This window comes from Nylanderia fulva, unplaced genomic scaffold (genome assembly GCF_048542155.1).
Source record: "Nylanderia fulva isolate GAGA-0341 unplaced genomic scaffold, ASM4854215v1 Scaffold25, whole genome shotgun sequence".
Classification (NCBI taxonomy): domain Eukaryota; kingdom Metazoa; phylum Arthropoda; class Insecta; order Hymenoptera; family Formicidae; genus Nylanderia; species Nylanderia fulva.
In genome coordinates, this window is record NW_028190314.1 from 630,531 (window position 1) to 655,472 (window position 24,942).

The window sequence follows — 24,942 nt, forward strand, 5'->3', positions numbered from 1 at the left end:
ACTGTGGATTTGTTTTATTTAATGCAAACCAGTTATTTTTAGTGTATATTTACACAATGACAAATTGATTGTTATATTTCATTAAAATGACAACTCTAATTGTTAGGCTTCTTACATTAGATGTATTGCCTGTACACATAAAAACAAATTATTTTTTGCTGCATTATTCTTTATTGATTCATTCTTTATAGAACAAAAATTGTTAGATAGTTTTTTAAATAAATTTTAAGAAACAGTTTTAAATATGGGTGTGGTATTAAAAATTACAATAAACTAGTCCATTTATTGAACGGAAATTATAAATATTGAAATAACGATATCAACGATGTTTTCAGATAACGAAATTAATTATTTATTCTAACAAGTTATTATCATATCGATCCTTATATGCTTATCTTATAAATTTTATAGAATATTTATATGGTATTCCATTTTAACAATTATAAACAAATTAATTTGAAGAACATATTTCTCTGTGTTAGCCAATCTTATAAATTACATTCTAAAAAAATGAAACAAAAGTTGGATTTAAATAGTAATATATATTCATTTTTACAAATTTTATCTATCATAAAAATGTTTTATAAATCATACTAGTGTTATAATATGTATAATGTTTAAACTGAATAGAATATACAAGTAATTTATTGTCTTCAAAAGATTATGCTTACACAGTTCATACTATTATAATAATAGTTGACATTTTATATCATGTTTGAACTGTGAAGCTAGAGACATCATTATTCGTTGAGCAAATGATTAAAATGGAAATTGTTCATTAGCAGTTTTATTCATTAATAGTAGCATTCTTTGTAAAGCGAAATCAACTAGCCTTTAAGGAATGACGTATTTGCAAGAAGGTACTATTGACTACCATTTTTCTCGATCACGAACGGATATTTTATAGATCATCTATAAAGTGGACTATAACATCACTTATTTTAACATATAAGTCTCAATTTGTGTTTTATACAAAAATAAATACCACAGTCTTAGAAGACAAATGTCAAGCTATTAACGTTGCACCATCACCATAACATTCTTTTGGATTACATAAGAATAATGAGTATATTTGTCATTCAATCGCATTTATAAAGGAAGTCTCTTTTAAAGTCGTGTTGGAAGTTATTCACAAGAGTGAAAATTTGTTAAATACTTGTTTTAAAGAAATATAAATTTAAGAATCTTTTAATATAGCGAAAAAAATTAATTTCTATAATTGTTGGAAAGACAAAAAAAATACAAAACTTGATGTCAAAAACGAAAATACTAGAATTTGAAACAGAAACTGATTTTTTGTCAGTTAATTTTTACATGACACAAGTGTCTAAAATTATTTTCTTTTTAAGCGTAATTTTTCATCGAATATTTATTTTTGCAAATCAAACATCGTCTAAGGAAATAGTTTAACATATAATTCGCAATGTTGTGTGCGCTATATCTGTTTATACCGCAGAAAAAATATTCGCTTGTTATCGTTAATCATGGAAGACACTTTGTACATTAAAAAATTGCATTACGTCTCTGTAATGAATGACAATTAATAATCGCATGCATCTAACTAAAACTTGATGGAAGGATTCTCTGTATATTGCCGTAAAAAGTCCGGATAAGTACATTCTTTGCGCGAAACGACGCGTAACAATTAAATTATATGAACGAGATGCAACGAGGAGGAACTATTAGAAACATGAATATAAAAAGATTCAGTGCTCTTTCCTAGTTATTAAATGGATTATACAATAATAATTTCTATATTATTATCGATAGCGTCACATTGATTTCATTAGCATTCCAGCATTCACTCCGTCATTGTTTCGCGATGCATTTCTAGAATATTCACATTTCATTATTGCGCACTGATCTAATGGTCAATCAATCATCCGTCATTGCACTCATCTGAAATTATCAAATATGTCTCTTCTGTATTAACAATTATTTACCTTATTTTATTTATAACAGTGTGATCTGATATGCTTTCTTCTCTACTGCTTCTCTTAGTCAGGAAAGAAGAACAAAACGTTCACTTTGTTTCATCGTTTAGTCCACACTCGTGTCTACACGTGGTCAAAAAAGTTCGTTTCTGTCACTCTTGTGTGTATTGAACAAGCCGTCTCTTAAGGACTGTGCCATACACGAAGAATGGCAGTAAATTCTCGATACTGTTCTATCAATAACGAATAGATCCTATAGAATTGAATCAATCAATTACTAGCGATTCCACGCGCACTGTCAATTCCATTCGATGCACACATTTCAATTGCAATTAGGCGTGATACTGAACTTGTTTCTTCAGCCACTTGTAATACTTGGATCTAGGTGCGCACTTACGAAGATTCTTCGCGCCAAGTCTATTTTTCTTCGGTTATCATTTCTTAAATATATTAACAATTATTGCGTATAGAAGTGACGTTTAGAGTCAATTCGTATTAGCTAGCTTGCCATTTGAATTTGCTACGCATGATCCATTTTTGGCCGATGTTATTGACATCGCACTGCGCCAAGACGGGTTGTGACGCGTCGCCTGAATGAGGTTTCGACAAGCAATGACCTGTATTTGTATGTCTAATCATTTTGGTCTGCAAAAAAAAACGATGTTTCACATAATAGTTTCAGGTATCTTTCTTTTGACATATAATTTCACTTTCTTACCTCGTCATTGTAAACCCATGCTTGATTACCACCCATGCCATGACATCGCACAATCTTTACAGGACCTTGTGGACTAGCTGCATCAAGGCACATATCGTCGGACATTATCTGTTGCCGCTTAGTATACGCAAATACCTAGATAACGATAAGTTTTCTTTAGAGATAATATTCCGCGTAGAAGTAACATCGATTTCCATAATATTTCAGTTCGTCAAAGAGATAAAATATTTACCTGATTACCACCTAATCCATGACAATAACTAATTCCGACATTCTCTCCGGTTCTCCTACCCATAGTATCCAAACAAGTTTGCGTCTCAACATTCTTCACATCGCCGAGATAGTAATAATCTAGCGGCATCGGCGATTCCGGATATATGTTCTCCAAATACCATCTGAAGCTCTTGCACTTTAGTCGTTCTCTGAGCTTTACCCGTTCGGAGACGTCGCCGACGTCGACGTTTCGCGCCCCTACAAAAAAAATTGAAACTTTCTGTAATACCATAATAAGAAACCAGAAAAAGACATATTTACACATATCTTTACATTATGCATACAGGGTTTGTCCGGAAAGTAATGCGTCGCATTTTTTTAAAAAAGAATTTATTGATCGCATAGGTAAAACAACTTAAAATTGTTCGAAGTATGACCCTTCTGCGTCAATACATTTTTGCCAACGCGATTTCCATGCGTCATAAGATTTCTGGAACTCCTTGACTGGGATGCTGTTCAGGGAGGCCGTCGAAGTAGCTTGTACGTCGTGTGCCATTCCGCACTCTGCCTCTTTGACTCCGGATCGTACTGAAAGACCCATGACTCATCCCCAGTGATAACGTTGTTCAGGAAATTGGGATTATCTGCACAGAGTTGCTTGAGTTCTTCACAAACTTCCACTCGGTGTTGCTTTTGCGCATCGGTCAACACTCTGGGCACAAGTTTTGCGCAAATCTTCCGCATGGCCAAGTCTTCCGATACAATCTCGTGAACAATCGTTTTCGGCAAGTTCAATAATTCCGACATTAAGCGAACATTCATTCGACGGTCTGAATTCAATAATTGGCGCACACGAGTCACATTGTCGTCCGTTCGCGATGTTGACGGGCGTCCTGCGCGGGCCTCGTCGGCGACCTCCTTCCGACCTTCTCTAAACATCTTGTGCCATCTGTTTGACTGCGATTTGGAAAGGCAATCGTCCCCGAAAACTTTCTTGAGCATTTCAAAAGTTTCCAGCGGCGTCTTGTCCAGCTTCACGCAAAACTTTATCGCATAGCGTTGCTCTATCGTTCTCTCCATCACAAGTTCGACGCGACCACTAAGCAGAGGTTCACAGAATAAGCCGTCCTAACCCTCCAAGCGCATGGAAACAATTGAGCGACCTACCGTTGGAAAGCTAAGGGTACCCCCCTTCCTCCCCAACCGGTCCCATCGCTCTGCGATGTATAGTCGCGTCACAAAAAAATGCGACGCATTACTTTCCGGACAAACCCTGTATATGATAAATTCGAATTAAAAAAAAAAAAGATCACAGAATTTTGTGCTAAAATAAAGAAATTTGTTGTGGTAATTAATGCTCCTAAAAAAAAATAATGTGTGCAATTATGCAGCGCTTTTTCTGGAAATCTGAAAGGTGTAAAGAAGTTTATAAAGTAGCATTGATTTATATATGCAATAACTATTTTGTACATGTGTAAAAATGCAGCGTGCACAGAGAGAGATGTATTGTGCTTCGTCAAAAAATTGTTTTGTGACTTTAAAAATATTTTTTCCAATCATCAAATCGTCTCACAGTGTGAAACTCTCAATGCCATGCGTGACTTACATCTTGCTCGAAGTATAAAACTTCTAAATATCTCATTTATCATGGCTCGTTCATCTATCGTTCGTACCTCTGTTATATCCGACACATTAATAAATAATATATTTATAGTTAAACTTAAACAGCAATGATGTTTCAAATAAATGTTAACGGGTATCTGATAGAAAAAGAGAGACAGAGAGAGAGACAGCAAGCACCCGTAACTGCGAGAATTAATAATAAAAAATAATAGGAGAGACATGCAGACCTTCCGAATCGTGGAATCATGCGCATCGCAAAGCAACCAATACAGTAAGAATAACAGTATAAAGGGATGCTCTTAGCGATAAATATAGTTTTTTTTTTTTTTTTTTTTTTTTTAGTACGCCAAGATGTGTTAGTGCTACCTGGATTAATGTTGTAATAGAAGTACTTCCATTGGTCCAACCAAACTTCCGCGAGCCGCGCATTGTTGTGGTTGACTATCTTGCTGGTACCGCCCGGGAAGGTATACGGGGTCGATTTACGGAATACGTGCCCAACGTGCGAGCATGTCGCAATTTCCAATGTCCCACCACACATCCATATCTAACCAACTCAATTCTGTTAGTGTGTTAGCGATCACAATGATAGGTAACACGATAAGAGAAAGGGGAAAAAAGAAGAAAAAAAATGGCAACATGTATATCGCAAATGTATATCTGAATTCTGCGACTCATATGGCTGGTGGATTGGTAACTCTCTTCTTGCGACCTATATATACCTATAACGTAGTTTAGACAAGAGGATTCGATTCAAAGCAAGCGCAATTCTTTCGATCGGTTAGTCGGCTGGATGGATGAGTGGTTAAGACTACACCAGCATTTGTATCGAGAGATACAGAAACAAAAATATCTCTGAAAGATTCACGTTTCAGTGAATGTCCATGTTTAGTGCCTGCGGCGTATCCCTATTAATTTCACATCGTAGAAATTATAGTATTTATATTGCTTAGTCGGTTAAAGATGCAATTGTGAGAGTGGAATTAAGTATCTTGACGGTAATAATCGGTTGATTTTTTCCTACTGAGGATAATTATTATAGTTGAAGATCTTAATTTTAGTTTAGATATTAGCGACGTAACGTATACAACTACTGATGTTATATATATATATATATGAAATATATTAGTAAATACACACATATACATAAATCATAATGTGCATGACACATATAGAGAAAATGGTTAACTAATTGATGGTATATCTTTGTGTATATGTATAATTATGTGTTAAATACTATTTTATAAAAATATGTATCAACGCAAGACTGCTATATTAATTATATTAGTCAAATGGAGAGAAACAACTTGTTAACAAGGAAACAATGCATTCAAAAACAACTGCAAGTCACATAATAGCTGTATATGAATTATAATATTTCAATGTATATAAACGGCTTTTGTATCAGATACCCGTCAAATATATGTGTGATGTAGTTTCACTTGTTATGTAAAGAATACTACAATTTTAATAGATGCTTTATCAAGTAACATCCTTGCTTTCGGCATAAGCGCTACATGAACACCAGCTGTATAGAAATTTCGAAATATAAACGAAAAACTACCCCTTTCGCGATGCTCGAGAATTGGTTTTTTAAATATTTTTATGTAAATTATAGGATGTGTATTGAAAAATGTATCAAATAATTTTGCAAAATTCTCGTATTACGGCATATTTAGATTCTGATATTGATGTGCACAACGATGGCATCATTTAGCGCAGCGCTCTAGTAACAATAACATTGCAGAAATTAATTAAACGATACACTTGATTATCTAACCTGGATTCATGGCATAGTAAAAATCTCTCCACTCATCCATCCAGACCTCGGCCACCCTGGCCGCATTGTGCAGGACTATCTTGCTGACACCGCCGGGGAATGTATACGGACTCTTGTCCCGGAATACATGCCCCACATGAGAGCACGAGCTGATTTCTAATGTTCCACCACATTGCCATACCTATAATGCACTTACAATTTTACAAATGACACCGGAAATTTATTCTGCGAGGATACCCTTTCAAACTTTCGGCCTTTTCAAAACGCACTTCATGTTATATACATCAGTTATATATTTATAATAAAAGAATGAATTATCAATATAAATACTAAAAACAATTCATTTCTTGCAAAATCAAAATCTCTATAAATTAATTTTCGAATAAAGTTATTAACATAATCATTGTATTGACGCGAAAAATCAGCAACTTGGATTATACAGGTACATTTATCAAATAAATATATGCATGAAATTAATATATAATCTTGGATTATATATTAATTTATTCATTACAATATTCTGTTCAATTTAGATTCATGAATATTGCGTGTAAAATTTTTGTAGATAATTTATGTCGAATCGATAAGTTATTCTTATCATATCTCAAGAAAGGATATCTTACCCGGAAACTCATTTCAAGGTTTTCGCCGCCCCAAATGTCCATGCCTTCGTCGTACGCGCCCAATTCGTAGAAGTATTCCTTATCAATGGAGAATAATCCGCCGGCCATAGTTGGTGTTCGTAGCGGTGCTGTTCTGTCGCCGTTTCTTCTGTCCATCTCTCTCTGTGCGACTCTATACCTTATTGAGTAAAAGATAAGATAGCGTTAAAAGTGGAAAAATTATATACTATGCACATATACGCATAAAATGCTATACTAATTAATGTATACAATTTGAGAGATTGATTTATTTTAACCGAAATTACAAATTTAATTAAACAATAGTACATAGTAATGTGTGTATATATGTGTTCGCGGTGAAATCGTAATAAATTCAACAGTTTGTATTATACATGAATAGATGAGAAAGAAAGAGAGAAAAGCTGTTATTGATTACATTTTAAACTCATTATAATTAACTCATTAAGTGTAATTAAATTAATAGAATAAAATTTAGCGAATTTACGAACGTGACAATTCAAAAAATATGAAATTTATAAATCATAATCTAACAAACACATACATATATATATATATATATATATATATATATATATATATATCAGATACAATCAATAGATTTGGTCTTCTTCCTCACATAGCTTTATAACTATATATTAATCTCGTTATTCATTGCATGCAAAATATGTAGATTCCCACATTTGCAACTCAAATTTCCTTCGTCTGTTTAAGGGGGCGAGAGAGATTGAACTGGTTCGATCAAAATTAGAACGTAATGCTATTATTAGAATTCCAGAGATACAATACCATCTAAAGTTTAATTTCCAATTGAAACCACCCCACGTCATGTCGCTGGCTGGGATGTATTCGAAGGTATCGTCGCTGATAACGTCTATAATCGGACAGACAACAGTGTGCCTATCATTAGCAATTCTTGCGAGTAACGGCTCCAACCAACCCTCGGTGCACTCGCAGTGTGCGTCTAGAAATGTGATTACTTGTCCCTTGACATGTTTCGCCCCTAAAAGCCTCGCCCTTATCAGGCCCGACCTCTTTTCGGTGCGATACACATACGTAGGAACAGGTAGGGTGGTTATATAGTCCTCTAGGTCTTGCTTTAGATGTTCTGAAAAGTAAAAGGGTTTCATCCCATCAATTTAAAAAAAAAACAAAATGATGAGCAACATATATTTATATTCGCGTTACTTTAAATGTACTCCTACGTCAACATCGTTTGTTGTAAAACATAATATACAATTGACAAGTACCTCGTTCACTCGCGTCGTCCACGAGGATGATCTCCTTCAGCAGCGATCTAGGAGACCTGTTAATCACAGACCAGACTGTCCTCAGCAGAGTGGTCCACGCCTCGTTGTGGAAAACTATCACGATACTCGTATCCGGAAGATACTTGGGATGCTTCTTACTCTTACAACCCTCGAGTCTGATGTCCTTCAGGGATCGGTTCAAGGAGATCATGTCGCTGGCCATCAGGTTGAACTGATTCAGCTTGAACAGTTCTTGCTGCTTGGCCTCGTTCTCCGGGGCGATGTGCACCGCAGCTCCCATCTCACCGGGGCTGCCCTTAGTCTCCTTGACGACCCTTGCAGGTCGCCATACGTGCAACTTATTCTGCGAATACTGTCTCTTGGTACCGACTTGGTACTCGTGCTTCAACAACGCCTGCGCCTCGCCGACCGGGATCTTCGGATGTAATGGCTCCTCGGACAGAAGCGCGGACTGTTGCTGCTTGTTGTCCGGACAGTTCCATCCGGACCCTCCGATGCAGTCCGAATAGAACATGAGCACTATAACGTCGATCAGGAACCATACCAGGGACGTCAGCAGTATCACTTGACATGTGTGAATGCGAATCTTGAAGCGAAACATCTTTCAACGACGGCAGTCCTCCGCTTGTACCACGAGCTGCTCATCACCCAGTCTCTTCCACGCGACCAAACTCGCGATTTAGATCTTCGGACGAGAGAGACTTCAAGTTTGATTGATTTTTCTTCGCGACGCCGAATTTCTCTGCGCTAAACTCTTCGTGGAATTACATGACTTTTCTCATTGTCGGCGCTGCAACAGAGAGAAGGAGAGCCTGGCTTTATTACCGGAGATTTCATTTTACCTCGACTCTTTTGCGGCCGCAAAAGTGTGCGAATATCCCGCAGCGGCTTATATCGGAAGGTTGCCTGAGAGATAAAACCAGAATTTTTGCGATCGTTCGCTTCAACTTTACAGACACATCACGATTCTATGGATCTATTGATATACCTAAAGCTTGAATATTTTCTTCCTACTATAATACATTAATATCGCGCGATCTCGAAGGATAGAGTTCATACACTGCAGTTCAGGATAAAAAAAGACTTATTTAGCAAAAATTGCGCTATTTTGTAATAAAATAATTATTTATGTACTATAGAATGATATACACAAAAATTATTCGTACACAGAGAGAATTTTTTCTCTTAGAATTTACCCTGAAAATCATGGTAATCATGAGACATTATGATATTGGAAGAATTTTATAAGAATTTCTCTGATTAATACTTACCATAAATAAAAATATTAATATCTACCACAATACGATATAAAAATATGTTTGATTAATTTTACTATATACATATTAATATTTTTTATTGTGTTCTTTCAATATCATATTGTCCTATGATTTTCATAGTAAATTTTAAGAAAAAATTCTCTCCGCGTGTAATAATTTAGAGCGCCGTATGTCTTTCAAAAAATGACATAAAATTGTATCAATTAAGAATTTTATAGGATCATTTTTACATGATTCTTGTACTTTTGATTTGTTATATGATGAATGATGACGAACACGATAATGGAAATACGAGCGAGTCACGTGAGCTAAAATCGCGTATGTCAGCTTAAGAGTAATCGGAGTAGCTTTGCGACACTTATTGTTAGCATCTAATTCGCATGAGAGGCATCGCGCATCGATCGTGCAGGAGAGAATGCAATTTTAATGTCCCTAAACAGCATTTCTCCCGTTGAAACTATGCTCGATGCACACAAGACGAGTTTAATATATAAACACACGCTATTTCCTATATAAATAGAACAGGCAATATATAATGACACGCGATTTGCATACGCACGCATTTCTGCAAGGGTGTATATTAATGCCTGTCCGCGCGAATCAGACGATATAGTTGCATAGGTACACACGATAAATTCACCCGTGTGTGCACAGATATATAGATACAACTTTATATCGCATTTACATCGCCTGTAAATCGCTATCTATTGTCCCTCTTTTACTCTGCAAAATATATACCGGTAGCTTGCAATTTTATGCAAAAGAGAAAGAGTGCAATCGCTACTATTATCGGGAACGATGATTATTTCGCGCGCGAGACATTCATAATTTTCCACGTCGTGTAATGAGTGACGGAAACACTGCGTTATTCGCGTGTCTCGATACAGAAAAAAAAGAGAAGGTCAACTCTAATTACCTCAATGAAATTTTTAATTGCTACATCTACAATATATATCATATCCTCTCGAGAACCGCGAAAACAATTTTCAACGCTACGTTTATGTTATATATTTTTTTATGGATGTTGCGACGATGTTTTGTACAACGTTGCGCACGATTTCTTTTTACAAAAAAAATTTATATACTCTTTTTTTTTATACATCACTTTTATCCGTGTTGTACATACATATACCTGTGCGGTATCTCTGGTATCGCGCGTTTCTGGTAGCTGGCGATCGATGCTGATGCTAGCCGGCTTTGTTGACGGAAAAAAAATTGATTATAACGCAGCAAAAAGTTTCGAAGACGCGACGGAAATACAGATCCGCAGGTATAATTATCCCACGCAGCCGAGACCTGGGAAATTATATCGCGATGAGAGTCAGCAGTCGCTGCTCCCCCGATGGTACTAATTAATTAGCGACTAGCTAAATAATTCACTTTCATCACGATAACGAGCGGGAAATGGGAGTAATAATGTTGGATGACTATACGCGACCTAAAGAACAACGAGGCGACATTCCACGCTGATATTGCGTCGCGTGAACTTTCTATTGTAAAGGGAAAAAAAGCGGCCCCGATGGCAGCTTCTCCGATGCGCAGTTATATACGTAGTTTTGCATATACAAGGAATTCACAAAAGATAGGGAATATCGAGAGAACTTAAAAAAAATTTCGTCACATTTTTTTACATTTTACTTTCAAATTTAAATAATCGAAAACCGCGAATTGCGTAAATAAAAATTGAATCGAGGATATTCCATAAAAATCGTATATTTGAAAATAACAAGATTATTAAAAGTTTCAATTTATTTTTAATGAAGTGGTAATTACGAAGGTAATGTTAGTATGAATCAAGTGTTAATTAAAAAGGAAATTAAATACTTGAAAGTAATGTGAATTGCTACCAGATGCGTTACAATTTCGATTGTCATGACATATATACATATATGTATATATATGTGTGTGGGTGTGTGGGGGTGTGTGAAAAACACATGGCGTGAAAACTACGTAATATCGTTACAATACAATATCGATATTGGTGTGATGTATTTGTACAAATGGAATATATCATTCGATAGAATAAAATCTATCTGATGCGACGAATTATATATATATTTGAGCTATTCTATTTTAAAAAAGCCATACAATGTAGAACAAATATTTAGGATTTAAAAAAATTCATATTTGAAATTTCCATACTCTGTAACAAGAGGACATAAAGAGAGAAAGAAAATCACAATAAAATTGTGCAGTTGTAAATAATATGTATTATGCAATACTTGGTTATAACATATTCTTTGTTTAATCTGTATTTTTATTATATTTATACTTTTTTATCGAGATCATAGAGCGTTTCACATTTTCAAAGAGATGGTAAAATTCTCTTTGTGTTGTATTCCTCTTTGTCGAAACATATGTATATACGCTTTGTATAGTTAACAATATAATAGAATATAATAGAATAAACGCCACATAGGATTTTCGCGGTTTATGAACGTGGCAAATGACCACAATAACTTTAACGATATTTAATAGTCGATAATGACGGTACTATTAGCAAAATTACATGTGTTACACGTTATTGATAAATCAATAATACCACAGCATATTAATACTGTTAAGACGAATCGTTTAATTTCGTTAACCGTATCGTAAAAGTCGAGTGACGAAGTGATGAATTGCATATTTGTATAGTCAAAGCATAAGACCGATCGTCAATTAACATATACGATATTTCTATTGCTTCATTTATTAGTGATCTATAAAAGACAAATGTTCGAAAAATAAAGGACATTTTTATCTAGTTTTTATCGATTCACGTCAGTTTTGTTTTTATATCGAGACAAAGATAGAACTCCCAAAGTGTTTCATTGTGTTAATGTTTAACTTACATTATATCGAATTTATCGTCAAATAAAGTGGAATTGTTCCGCGATATTATTAGATTCGAATATATTTCTAAAAGTAAAATTGTTTAAATATTTATTTAATTTGATTAAATCATTTTAAGTAATTCTTTTAAATACCCATTTCAGTTTAATAAGAGCAAACGTAATGAACTGAATCTTTTAATTTATTATCAAAGTTCATTCCTTTATCATGAAGTTATTTTTATTTTACAGCACCCTATTCTGGAATCTTTTCGATAGAATTCTAAGTTTACAAAGACGAATAGTTTTTAAAATAACGTATATTTTTGTATAACTCTTCGTATATAATAAAGTGAAATCTCTTTACGATGCTTTTCCATCGCGTAATCAGATTTGAGTTCCATCGACTCTATACTTCTAATGGAAAGTCATTGTAATCAAAGTGCTCGAAAGTCTACCGATATCACATTGACGCAATGCGACGCCGGATAATATCATTAAGAAAACCTCCCTTCGCACAATAGACAACTGTGAAAGTTAAGCTTGTTATCTGCCATAAAAAAGCTCCAAGCCCTAGCAATAATTCAAACTTTTTTCTAATTTGAAGCAGCGTATCTATAAATGTGTGTGAAAGTGACTAATGGATCACGTTTCGAATTATATTTGCATTTATTTAGTATTGACACACTTTCCCTAAAAAAAGACGTAATACACTGAAAAAATTATTAACTTGACTAAACCATTCAACTAAATAATATTTTGTTAATTGAACATATAAAAATTCTATTTAAATTAAATAATATATTAAAAAAATAATATATATTAAATTAAATAATATATTATATAATATATTAAATCTAAATATATATATATAAAACATGTATTTGACCTAATAAATGTTCATTTACCAAAATAGTAATTTAGTTAGAAGGTTTAGTCGAGTAATTTTCTTTTCAGTGTATAAATGTTGAAATATAAGAATAAAATCCGCGCATAATAAACGATGCGCGACAATATATAACTCTATATAAGTTGAAAGTTTTCGCTTTATAAAACTATGGCGTCAACCCCTCGTCACATTACGTTGTTATGTATACATAATGCATATGCGCGGAATTGATATCAAGCGTAATAAAACTTGCAACGTTTATCGTACTAGCTAGGGGAGGAAGACGTCGGCAATTTATTATCGGATCTTATTTCACCTACGTCGAGCTCTTCTTTCTTGAAAGTATATGTAATTGGCAATATTTAATGTCAAAGAGAGTGTATTTCAAGTTTCAAAACTTTGGAAATTTTGCAAAATATATAGTTTGACGTTACACATCAGATAATATATTTAATTTAATTTCCGTCTGACACACGCATATGTGCAATTAGTGTCTTAAACGTTAAAATGTCTCGCGGGATCAATCTAAGCTCTTAACAGAGAAAATTAATCAAGCCAACCACATGGGAGGACCGAAAGGGTTGAACTCGGTATTAATGTAATACACGCCGCAATCTAAAATTATGAAACTTGTAATCGCATAATGCACACAAGCCGCACGACACGTTGCATATATATCCCTCAATATGAAACCCGCACCGTATAATAATATATAATAGATATAAATAATTGAAAAAAATTTTTCATCCAAAATTTTATGATCGAAAAATTCCGTTCAAATTGTGTTCAATATAAAAACTGAGTTCGTTTAAAAAAACTCAAATGTCAACTTTTAATAATAGATTCTCTCGTCAATTTAAAGTTGATTTTTCTCGCAAAAATGTTTTTTTTTCGAAATTATTTTTTGCAATTTTTCAATTTTCTCCCATATCATATATATGTATCTTTGTAAATAATTGTAAGTCTTCAAATTAAAATTCTGTTAAAATTAAATTTTCTACTGGAAATTAAGGGTGCAGTTTCATTAATCTTTTTACTTCCATAAAGTTTAATTTGCGAAAAGCGCAATTATTTTTTTAATCACTTGCCGATATATTTTCGCTAGAAGAACCATAGGATGTCCCATTAAAAGAATATCCGGTGGTTTTAGGACACCCTGTATTTTTAATGCTTGTGTGTCAGTCGAAATTCAATTACTTTCTTTTGAAAGCTTTTTCCTCTTCGAACGAACGTGACGTGAAATGATTGCTATGCACATTCCAGTCGAAGAGGACTCCATTAAAAACCGGTTTTATAAATGCTTTAAAAGCCGTTTTACGCAAGCTATTTAATCGCATATTATAAAGTAGATATAAAAATGAGTGTCGTATTGTTATAAGCATCTCAGAGTACAAACGTTTAAAACTGCACAACGCGATCGTTTCGCTAGTGTGGTTGAACTTTACGAACGGTTTACATCACCTATTTAATTACTAGGTAATCATTTTCTCCAAGTTAATACGATACTTATCTCCGTACTATCATTTTGATAACGAACGACCGGAACGAATTATAAAATGAGGCGTTGCAGTTTATATTTTCTAGAATTTTTTGTAAATATTAAAAAAAATAATAATTCACACACACATGTCTCACATATGAGATATGAATTTATAAAGAAATTGTAAATTAAAAAAAACGAGAGAAATGTTTGTTGTCGCGATATGAAATAGTTAATATGTATATATATAAATCGTTAATACACAATTTCCGCCAATTAACTTTTAATATTTTACGTTTCAGAACTTTGTTCTATAATTTTGTTTTGTAATTTTGTTTTGTAATTTTGTTGTATACATGTTTTATAATTTTATACTTCGCAACTAAATATTATATATAAAATTTCCATTACATCGATATCGCATATTAAATTTTCCTTAAATTCATAATGTATACATGCGCTTGCACTTTAGGCAATAATTTTCTCGAAGTTAATACGATGCTTATTTTCGTGCTATCATGCTGATAACGAACACGCAGAGCAAATTACGAAACAAACGGATTATAAATTTTTTTTATTCTCGATTTTTGTGATTATTAAAAAAAATAATTTATATATCACATATGAAATATGAATATATAAAAAATAATTGTAAATTAAAAGAGAGGAGGAACATTGACGTGTCGCGATATAAAATAGTTAACATGTATAAATCGTTATACAATTTGCACCAATTAACTTTTAATATTTCATGTTTCAGAGCCAAACTTTGCACACCTGTAATTTTATACTTCGCAGCCAGATATTGTATATACAATTTTCATTACGTCGATAACATACATATTAAATTTCCCTTAATTCATAATATACATACGCTTGCACTTTAGCAAATGAGCATGCATTATCGATATCGCGGTTAATGAGCACTAGCGATATATATGATATGATAAAATGACGAATATTTCATATCTAGTATACAATGTGACTTAAATTAAAAAGGCATGAGATTACAAAATTAATTTAAACAGTCAACTCTAGCGATTGTGAGGCTAAGGTGTTTGCGTCAATACTTACGCACAATAAAATTTCCGTAAATCAATTTATTGTTTCATAGTATTGATCTCGAGTGCAGTGTTAAAGATAGAATTTCGATTCCAATAGTTTTCATATTCCGATATTTGTATTTTTAGGATGTTTATAAATAATTTACTGTAAAAGAATACCACACACAGATTATCTTCATCTTCAAGTTATCTTTCTCAATAGTATCATGTATATCAATAGTATCATATATCTTTTTCCAAGATACTAAATTTATAAATTAATACCACGGTTTTTTTTATAATTCTTCAGAGCGCATTGAGATATAAAAATATATAACACAGCCAGTCTAATTTATCGTTTTTATCTCGTATATAAAAATCCGAGAAATATACTTATCGCTAATTTCATGACAAAGTGACATAATGCAGCAATTAAGAGATTACTAATATGCATGTCGTATAATCATATATAATAGTTAGGACCAGGAGGTCAAATATATGCAGGTTCGAATTTGGGGGAGAACACGCACAATGCAGTCTCCCGTGCATTTAGAATTATTCCTAGGGGAAGGGAGGGAAAGGGGACAATACGCAACGAACGATATACAATGAAGATCGCAGTATCGCACGGGTACCGTTATTACGCGGCCGTTTTATACGGGTCACAAACCAGCATAAAGTTTTCCAGGTAATGGAGAACGGATTAACAGAAAGCGCATATATATGCATACACACACACACACACACACACGCACACACACACCCACACGCGCACGCACGCACGCACGCACGCACGCACGCACACACACGCACGCACAACGCACGCACGCGCACACACACACGCACGCACGCACGCACGCACGCACGCACGCACGCACGCACGCACGCACGCACGCACGCACGCGCGCACACACACACACACACACACACACACACACACACACACACACACACACACACACACACACACACACACACACACACACACACACACACATATGTATATATGCGTGCGTGCCTATTTGACGTACATCTCGCGCTCCCGCAAATGTTAATTCTCTCTCATTACGCGTATGGCCGCGATTGTTTATCTTTAACAAGCCGCGAGGCAATTTACAATTAATTCATAACGCGATTGATTAAACTTTTCGATCCCCTCGTCTTGTTTACACGCCTGGATATATATAGTGTTCGCGAGCGATAACGAATTGTCGCGCGAAGTGTAGATATATATTTCTCATATCGTATACTTAAACGTAAGACACGATTTCGCTGGATAAAAATTCTATATCGCGATCTTCAATAAAAAATAATTAAATTTTCGTGTCAGTTAAATTCCCATCCGATAAATACGTATCATAGACATGGGCGTCTGCAGGATTTTTTCCAGAGAGGGACAGGATTAATTTCTTTTATTTTTCGTTCTTTCTTAATTTTTTAAAATTTATTTTTTATTTTTATTATTTTATTTCTTTACTTTTTGTTATCTTGTTATTTTTATTTTTCTATGTTAAATATGCAAATAAGTTTCAGTGTTTATTCAAAAGGAAAGCACATGCTTAATCTTTTTACTGAATCCAAGGAGGGGATTTCCCCCGCGAACGTTCATAATTGCAGATAACAAGAGAAATACGATATAATACAATACAATTTTCTCAATTTTGATAGTGTCTTTTTACGATGTACTTATTCGCATAAGCTGATTTTCCTTCAGGTTTCTCATTACGGCGGCTCGTTCGTACATATAGCGCTTATCATTCGCGAACAAAGCAATAACTGTCATGCGTGACCGTTCAAATGTCCATAAAGATGCACGGTTCCCCTATTTAAATGTAATCCCTTTTAAAGATATATACACATATACAACTTTAATTCTCCGTCGAAAATAGTCGATCGACAAAGTTCGATGAAATGTCAAAATTTTGACAGTTCAACCCTTCATTTCCGGATATAATTGTGCGCTGGATAAAAATAGGATTTGCCGGATGTATGTACAAGTGTAGATTTAAATGTCTTTGCATTTTACGATCATGACGGCATAAATGTCGCGAAAGGTCATGGAAAAGTTTTACCGCCAACGTCCTTGCTTCGTACACAAGTGTTGAGAACTCTATCTTACAAGCTGCTATATACGCTAATCGGCTCGTTCTAGCTAAGAGAAACCTTTCACTCGTTTTGTGTCGAATCATTACCGAAGCGCGCGGCTAATTAAGTATCGTTTCTATCCGGCGCGGCACAGAAGAGAGAAAGAGAAAGAAGCGGTGACGTAAATCGGCGAGCACCGATCACGTAGTGTCATCCATCAAGAATACCATCTGTTGAGAAAATGCAGCGATGCAGCTTGTATAGCATAATTTCGATAATATTTTTTCTCGCGAAAATTTTTTTATCCAGAATTTTATAAAAATTTCTTCATTCCTGTTCTTCGATCGAAATTAATCTCGAAATTTGACAGCAGATAACTGCCACATTTTTTAATATTTTTCAATAAAAATCTTACCTTATGCAATAGACTCGACAAATCTCTTCCGCTCGCTTTGTCATGTTCTGAAGAGATTTGTGGAATACGCGAATTCGAGTATAAGAACTGTCATTCGAATTCTCGTACGTCGTAATAAAACCTCATTTTAATAATCCTAACATTTTCTGAAAAAAAATTCATGAATATATATGACTATTTTTTGATGCCTCTGAGTGTCGCCCCTTAATTAATCAGCTGATTCGAGTCAAAGCGCACAGGTTAATTTCGAAATTTGACAGCGATAATTGCCACATTTTTAAATATTTTTCAATAAAAATTTTATCTTACATTATACTAAATATACATATAATAAACTGGTAAAACTTCATTTTGATAATCCTAATACTTTCTAAGAAAAAAATTCAGGAATACCTATATGGCTATTTTTTTATGCCTCTGAGTGTCCTCTCTTAATTAATCAGCTGATTCGAGTCAAAGCGCACAGGTTAATTTCGAAATTTGACAGCGATAATTGCCACATTTTTAAATATTTTTCAATAAAAATTTTATCTTACATTACTAAATATATTATACATATAATAAACTGGTAAAACTTCATTTTGATAATCCTAATACTTTCTAAGAAAAAAATTCAGGAATACCTATATGGCTATTTTTTTATGCCTCTGAGTGTCCCCTCTTAATTAATCAGCTGATTCGAGTCAAAGCGCACAGGTTAATTTCGAAATTTGACAGCGATAATTGCCACATTTTTAAATATTTTTCAATAAAAATTTTATCTTACATTACTAAATATACATATAATAAACTGGTAAAACTTCATTTTGATAATCCTAATACTTTCTAAGAAAAAAATTCAGGAATACCTATATGGCTATTTTTTTATGCCTCTGAGTGTCCCCTCTTAATTAATCAGCTGATTCGAGTCGAAGCGCACAGGTGGAATTAATCGAAAGGCAGGGAGTTGAACGGATAAAGTTGCACGGAAGTTGCTTCAATTAATTGGCCGTCAAAATACATCTTTGTTCATTTCTACGGGCGATTTAAGCCGGACTGAAACTGACGAAGCGATCGCGATATTTCAAAAGTTCACGTCGACGTACGAGAATTCGAATGACAGTTCTTATACTCGAATTCGCGTATTCCACAAATCTCTCCGGAACATGACAAAGCGAGCGGAAGAGATTTGTCGAGTATATATATATATATATATATATATATATATAATGTGTACGTTATATAGTTAGTCTCTCTTAACGACGACGATTCAGTTCGCGCGTTAACACGCAGATGGACCGCTTCTTCTTCCTCTCCGCAATCGCGCAATAATATAATAATAATATCTCTCGACTATCTTCCCCACGCTTTCCAAACTGCAAAACGTGAGAACCCGGTCCCCAGGAGGCATCCTCGTTATCGCAACCCCCGTCCCCACCTCCTCGAACGGAGGCATCCTCGGAGTTCCACGATTCGACTCTCTCGACGTTACAAAACGGCGCGGCCTTGAGGCCTCAAGTTTCTCCAAAGAGACCGGGATCGGATGCACACAGGGATTCCGATCGGCAGGCTTCGCGAGCTTCGAGACAAGTAACGGACGGACAGGTGCGCCACATTCCATTAAACGGCACTACTCCGGCTGCACTGATGACGACGACGATGACGAAGATGATGATGACGATGGCGGGGTCGACTTGTCCTTCGCTCGCGAGAACCTCGTTCCGTTCTTCTCGTATAAAAAAAGGGGGGCACATATGAACGTCCGCAAGATTTTTTTCCAGGGGGAGAAGATGGTTAAAATTTCTTCTTTCCTATTTTCTTCCTTAATTTTTTAAAATTATTTTGTTAATTTCTATCATTTCTTTTTATATTAACAATAAGAGGAGCGCCTGTTTTAGAGGACCAAACAATAAGATTGATTTTTGAGAATTTTTTTGGACAAATTTTACAGCGAATTATTCCGAACTTTTAGGCATCTATTATTAAATATTTATAAGTGTAAAAAAATGTTTTTTAGTTAAAAATATAGGACTACGATAGTATATCTCTCGTTTAAAATTAAAAAACTATAACAATTTTCTTATTTATAAAATTACATTGTCGATGAACCTTTAACTTATTAATAACAAAAATAATTCAAACAATTTTTTCGTATCAATAAATTAAAAAATGTACCTGAAAATCATACTATAATTCGTTCTAAGCTCGACTATATTGTCAATTTTATTTTTTTTCTTATATGGGTAATTCATCAACAATATAATTTCATAATTCATAAGTAATAATAAAATTTTGGGATTTTTAATTTCAAACGAGATTTGGAGATATGACAATGCCGGCAAATTTGCAACTCCGGCTGCAAGAAAATTTTTATTAGAGCGATCTCTACAGAATCATTTAACCAAACAATTTTTTTTGTATTTATAAATGTTTAGTAATAAATGCCTAAAAGTTCTTAGAATGATCTGCTATGCAGTTTTTATAAAAAAATCTAAAAAAAAAACACCTTATTTTTAGCTTTCTATAAATTCCGGTGTTTCTTCAAAAAGAGAGCAAATGCGTAATTTTTTTATTGATTCCAAGAGAGTACAAATGCCTCTGCGAACACTCGTGGGCACGGATATACGTGCGGGAATGTCAGCGATCGAATTTTTCGCGCCATTTGTATGCCTCGAAGATGTGGACAGTCGCCTTCGATTTTACGTGGATCGAACGAACAAAAGACGCCAATCAATCCTGCTTTCACTCAAGAATCGGGAAGCATTCAATTAATGCGCGACGGTGCGCTTTAACTTTACGGTACTCTCTTCGAGAAATTTTTTTATTCTTCCTTCTCCCTTCGAACTTTAAAGCTGGGAGGATTAAGTTTGGAATTCTCTTCCTTTGTAATGTTCGCGCGCGCGCGAGTTCTCGAAAAGAAAAAAATACAGTTCGATCGCTATTATACCAAACTCCTCAATCGTAGAAGGCTGGAAGCGGGAATGAAAGGGAATTAGAGTAGCGCCGGGAATAAGTACAATGGCGTTCATTTGCATATTACGTTATAGAAGGCACGAGCGAAAAGGTATGAAAAATTTTCACGGCAGTTACGTCATTATTGTGTATTTTTTCCGCCTGCAATTAGCATTATTTAAATTTCACCGATGTGCGAAAAGAGTTTTATGATTGTTCGCTCCCTCTTTCTCTCTTCGTGGTTCACGCAGAATCAATCTTCATCTTTTCCGACGTCCCGTGCGGGAAATTGGATCTATTTAAAAAAAAATTTGGAATATAAAAAAATGCATCGCATGCAAATCGATCGACCTACATTTGAAAAAAAATAAAGATTGCCGAAGGCCCCAACTAGAGAGAGAACAATATTCATTTCGTCATTCTATAACTAACTTGCTTGAGAATCTTATGCGAGCACTTAAGCGAAACGAACACCGTTCTTATATTCCCGTCTAGTTTTCTTGTTTTTTTTCCCTTTTAATGAACAATGCGCGTCCTCTGTTTTGCTTAACTTGATTTTTAGTTCATGGTACAGCGTGGGATGAAGATAGCTGGATCTGACCTGGTTCCGACAGATCGATCTCGACTCGGCGTATCTCGCGAATGTACCTAAGCTATCATTTCAATATTAAACTCCGATTTTCTCGTATTGTTTATGAATCATGTCCGTCAAGAAGAGAGAGAGAAAGAGAGAGAAAGGGCGAGCAGGCAAGCATACTGCTAATATATATATCGACAGCAGAATGGAATTGGAAAATATATACAGAGTGTTTCATAAGTTCTGGGCAAATTTCAGGCATGGATTCCTCATGCTTATAGAGAAGAACAAAGTTATGTCAACATATCTATAATATAGCAACTAATCATTTCTGAGTCTAATATCCTTCCTGTGGATATAACTTTTCTCTCCTCTATGTATGAAGAATCTATTCCTGAAATTTCGCCCATCACTTAAAAAACACCCTGTATAGAAACAATTTTATGCTTGGCATATGGATGCAAGAAAGTAAGTATTATTTGCAAAATTGTTCTCTTCACTTCGAAAGAAAGACGGAGAAAGAGAGAGCACAAAAAGGATCAGATAGATCGAGGTCGACTTAATCTACGGAACTGCTGTGAACTGTCGGTTCTAAGTGGTGTAAGTTAGTAAGGTAGTTCTAAGCAGTAGCCCGAAGGCTCTCCGCGCTTAGAACACAAACGTGTTACGTGAATGAAACGTGGAACCGGACGACGACGTTTAGCAACGAATGTGGAGCGGGAATAAAGTAATATATCAGTGCGTCGAATACGTAAATAACAACAGTATTTATGAACACATGTACGTCTGTGTTCTCTCATGTCAGATAATTCTCAAGATATGAATGAATAATTTATTGTCTCTGTGCGAACGCGTAAATGTCAGATGGAGAAAAGACACGTATGCGAACTTTTAATAGAATACAGATGTATTAATTAATACGATATTAATTAATTCTGCTTTGAATTTTTTGAAATATTGCGCGAAAATTTTTTTCTTTCTTTCCCGGATGTTTTGTATAAGGCGCATCTGAATTTTTCCGATGGAATTTTTTCGGTATTGGAATTTCTCGTGAAATAAAAGATCGTAATTTTCTTAATAAGTATTTAACATCCAGGTGAATCGCCTTCTACAATAAACTTGAAATTATGAAACCTCATTTCCTTCGCTATACGAAGAGAGATAAGAAGGAAAAATAAAGAAAAATTTTCACGTATTTTTCTCTATTATGACTACCAGCGCGGAAAATTTATGCGCGTACGTATACATTATACACTTTTAAAATTGAATTTTTATTAAGTCTTTTTTATAGAGTCGCGTGAATTGACTTTTCAGTTTGGCCGAAAATGATTTTTTTCCCTCGGTCTTTTCTCTGTAATTTTTCACAAGGTTCGAAAAAGATAAAAGAGGTCGACGCGCAGGAAAACGCGATGCACGGAATTTATGCCACATTAAATCTCGAGAACTGAATTTTTAATCTTCGAAAAAGGTTCCAGCTTCACCTATTTTTCCCTGTCCTTCCAGCTGTGTATTTTTCGTATTTCGAAGGAAAGAGGACATGCTCCAAAAAGGGCGGGACGTGAAAATCGAGCGCAAAATTTTAAGTATATCATTTTTTTTAATTCGTAAAATTTTGAAATTCTTTTATTAATTAAAAAAAAAAATTCCACGGGATGCGAAGATTGCGCAAGAGAGAAACAAGATTCGCTCGTGCGTTTAATACACGTTCTCGCCACACACATACGTATGCTACGTATTACACATTACACACATACTTGATAGGACCGTTAAGCCACGAGGCCGCATGCTTCTGTGCCCTGCTCGTTTACCCGTGTCTCCCTTGGAAAGGTATCACCCGGGGAAAAGACGTTCTCTCTTCGAATTGGAATGACATTTCGCGATAATAAATTAAAATAAAAAGAATAATAACAATAATACGTAAAAATCGCGACGAGATCCAGCGACAAATCCGACACGGAATACGTGCTCGCGCGAGCGAAGCGAGCGAGGACAGAAGAGGGGACACAGGAGGCAAAGACGTAAGAAAGAGGCTTGTTACCGCGCTTAAACGTGGCACGGGTGCGCTTTTCTGCGAACTCCTTGACACATAGATAATACGTAAGAAATGATGACCACTCACGTTTCGTCGCGTATGATGACACGTATTTCCTTGAGCAAGAGGGGACCAAGTCGTCGCTGATACCAGGCTGGTTCCTCGGAGGATACTCTTCCTCTTGAAATAAACTGTCCTGGGCGCTCTCTCCGGGTCGTGTTGCTCCGAGGATATCACACGTCGAAATCACACAGACACGTTATATACGTTAATTACGCCGGCGCGATAAGGGACGGTATTCTCTCGGATAAGTGACACTTGCATGCGCGAGCGAAATTATCGCAGATTCTCGAGATTCCTCCGCGCGACGTAGAATTCCGCCTTCAAGTATCGCGATCGTAAAAAATCGCGGTGACTCGTGCTTCGAAGGAAGAGAGAGAATCTGCCCCCGATCGTTAACGCGCCTCCACGGGGCGCGACTTCGCCTCGGTTCAGGTTCTCCTCCGCCGGTCGACGACGAGATTCTCCGCGCTCGAGAAGGGAGCGAGAGTAAGAACGTCGCGTTCCGCGGTATAAAATCCCGCGATAAAACGCGTGCACGAGTCGCGAAGGGAGAGAGAGAGAGAGAGAGATGGACGACGCGTAAGTTTATTAAAGCGAACTCGGTCGATTTTCCCGTCCCGATACGCACCTTTCTTGCCACGCCGAGATCCAGCCAATTAACGTCGCCCGGTGCAGGGAGAACGTACTCGCGGACCGTACATCGTCGTCCGTCCTCGCACTTCTGAACGCAGGATACGCCTGACGTCGCGCGACGCCGCGCGGAGCGAAACGAGTGCGACGAGCGCGAACCGAGGTTAGGGCGGTCCGGCCCGAGTGACGGCACGACACCTGTTTGACGTTTGCCGCAACGTCGCGCCACGTATATCGATATCGCGCGCGCGCGCGCGCGCGAGTATCGATAGTCGAAAAACGCGCGATCGATATTTATCGACGCCCATTTTATTTTTTTTTTTCCACTTCCATTTTTTGTTTCTCTTTTTCTCGAAAATCCGAAATATGAAACACTTGAAGGAGAAACTTCATTCGACGTAAAATGAAATGAGAAAACACGCTCTAAAAGGAAATTAATCTCTAATATATATTTTACAAAGGCTGTCTTTTATTAATATCTTATGCTTTTGTAAAATATTTATAGAGATGAATTTTTCTTTAACGTG

The 24,942-nt window shown here is 35.5% G+C and overlaps 1 protein-coding gene across 2 annotated transcripts; it reads right to left on the reverse strand.

Moving 5' to 3' along the window:
• Positions 1-771: 771 nt before the first annotated feature.
• Positions 772-24,616, reverse strand: Pgant5 (polypeptide N-acetylgalactosaminyltransferase 5). 2 transcript variants are annotated; one of them, XM_029311303.2, is made up of 8 exons: positions 23,810-24,616; positions 8,160-8,970; positions 7,699-8,017; positions 6,892-7,069; positions 4,855-5,035; positions 2,885-3,123; positions 2,653-2,787; positions 772-2,579 (listed from the first exon to the last, which is right to left on the reverse strand). In XM_029311303.2, the coding sequence occupies exons 2-8, from the start codon at positions 8,779-8,781 to the stop codon at positions 2,430-2,432; spliced, it is 1,824 nt and encodes a 607-aa protein (XP_029167136.1). In that variant the 5' UTR covers positions 8,782-8,970; positions 23,810-24,616; the 3' UTR covers positions 772-2,429. The 2 variants fall into 2 exon arrangements, with proteins under 2 accessions (XP_029167136.1, XP_029167135.1); XM_029311302.2 differs by lacking the exon at positions 4,855-5,035 and adding an exon at positions 6,269-6,449 and having other exon boundaries at positions 23,810-24,614.
• Positions 24,617-24,942: the final 326 nt, after the last annotated feature.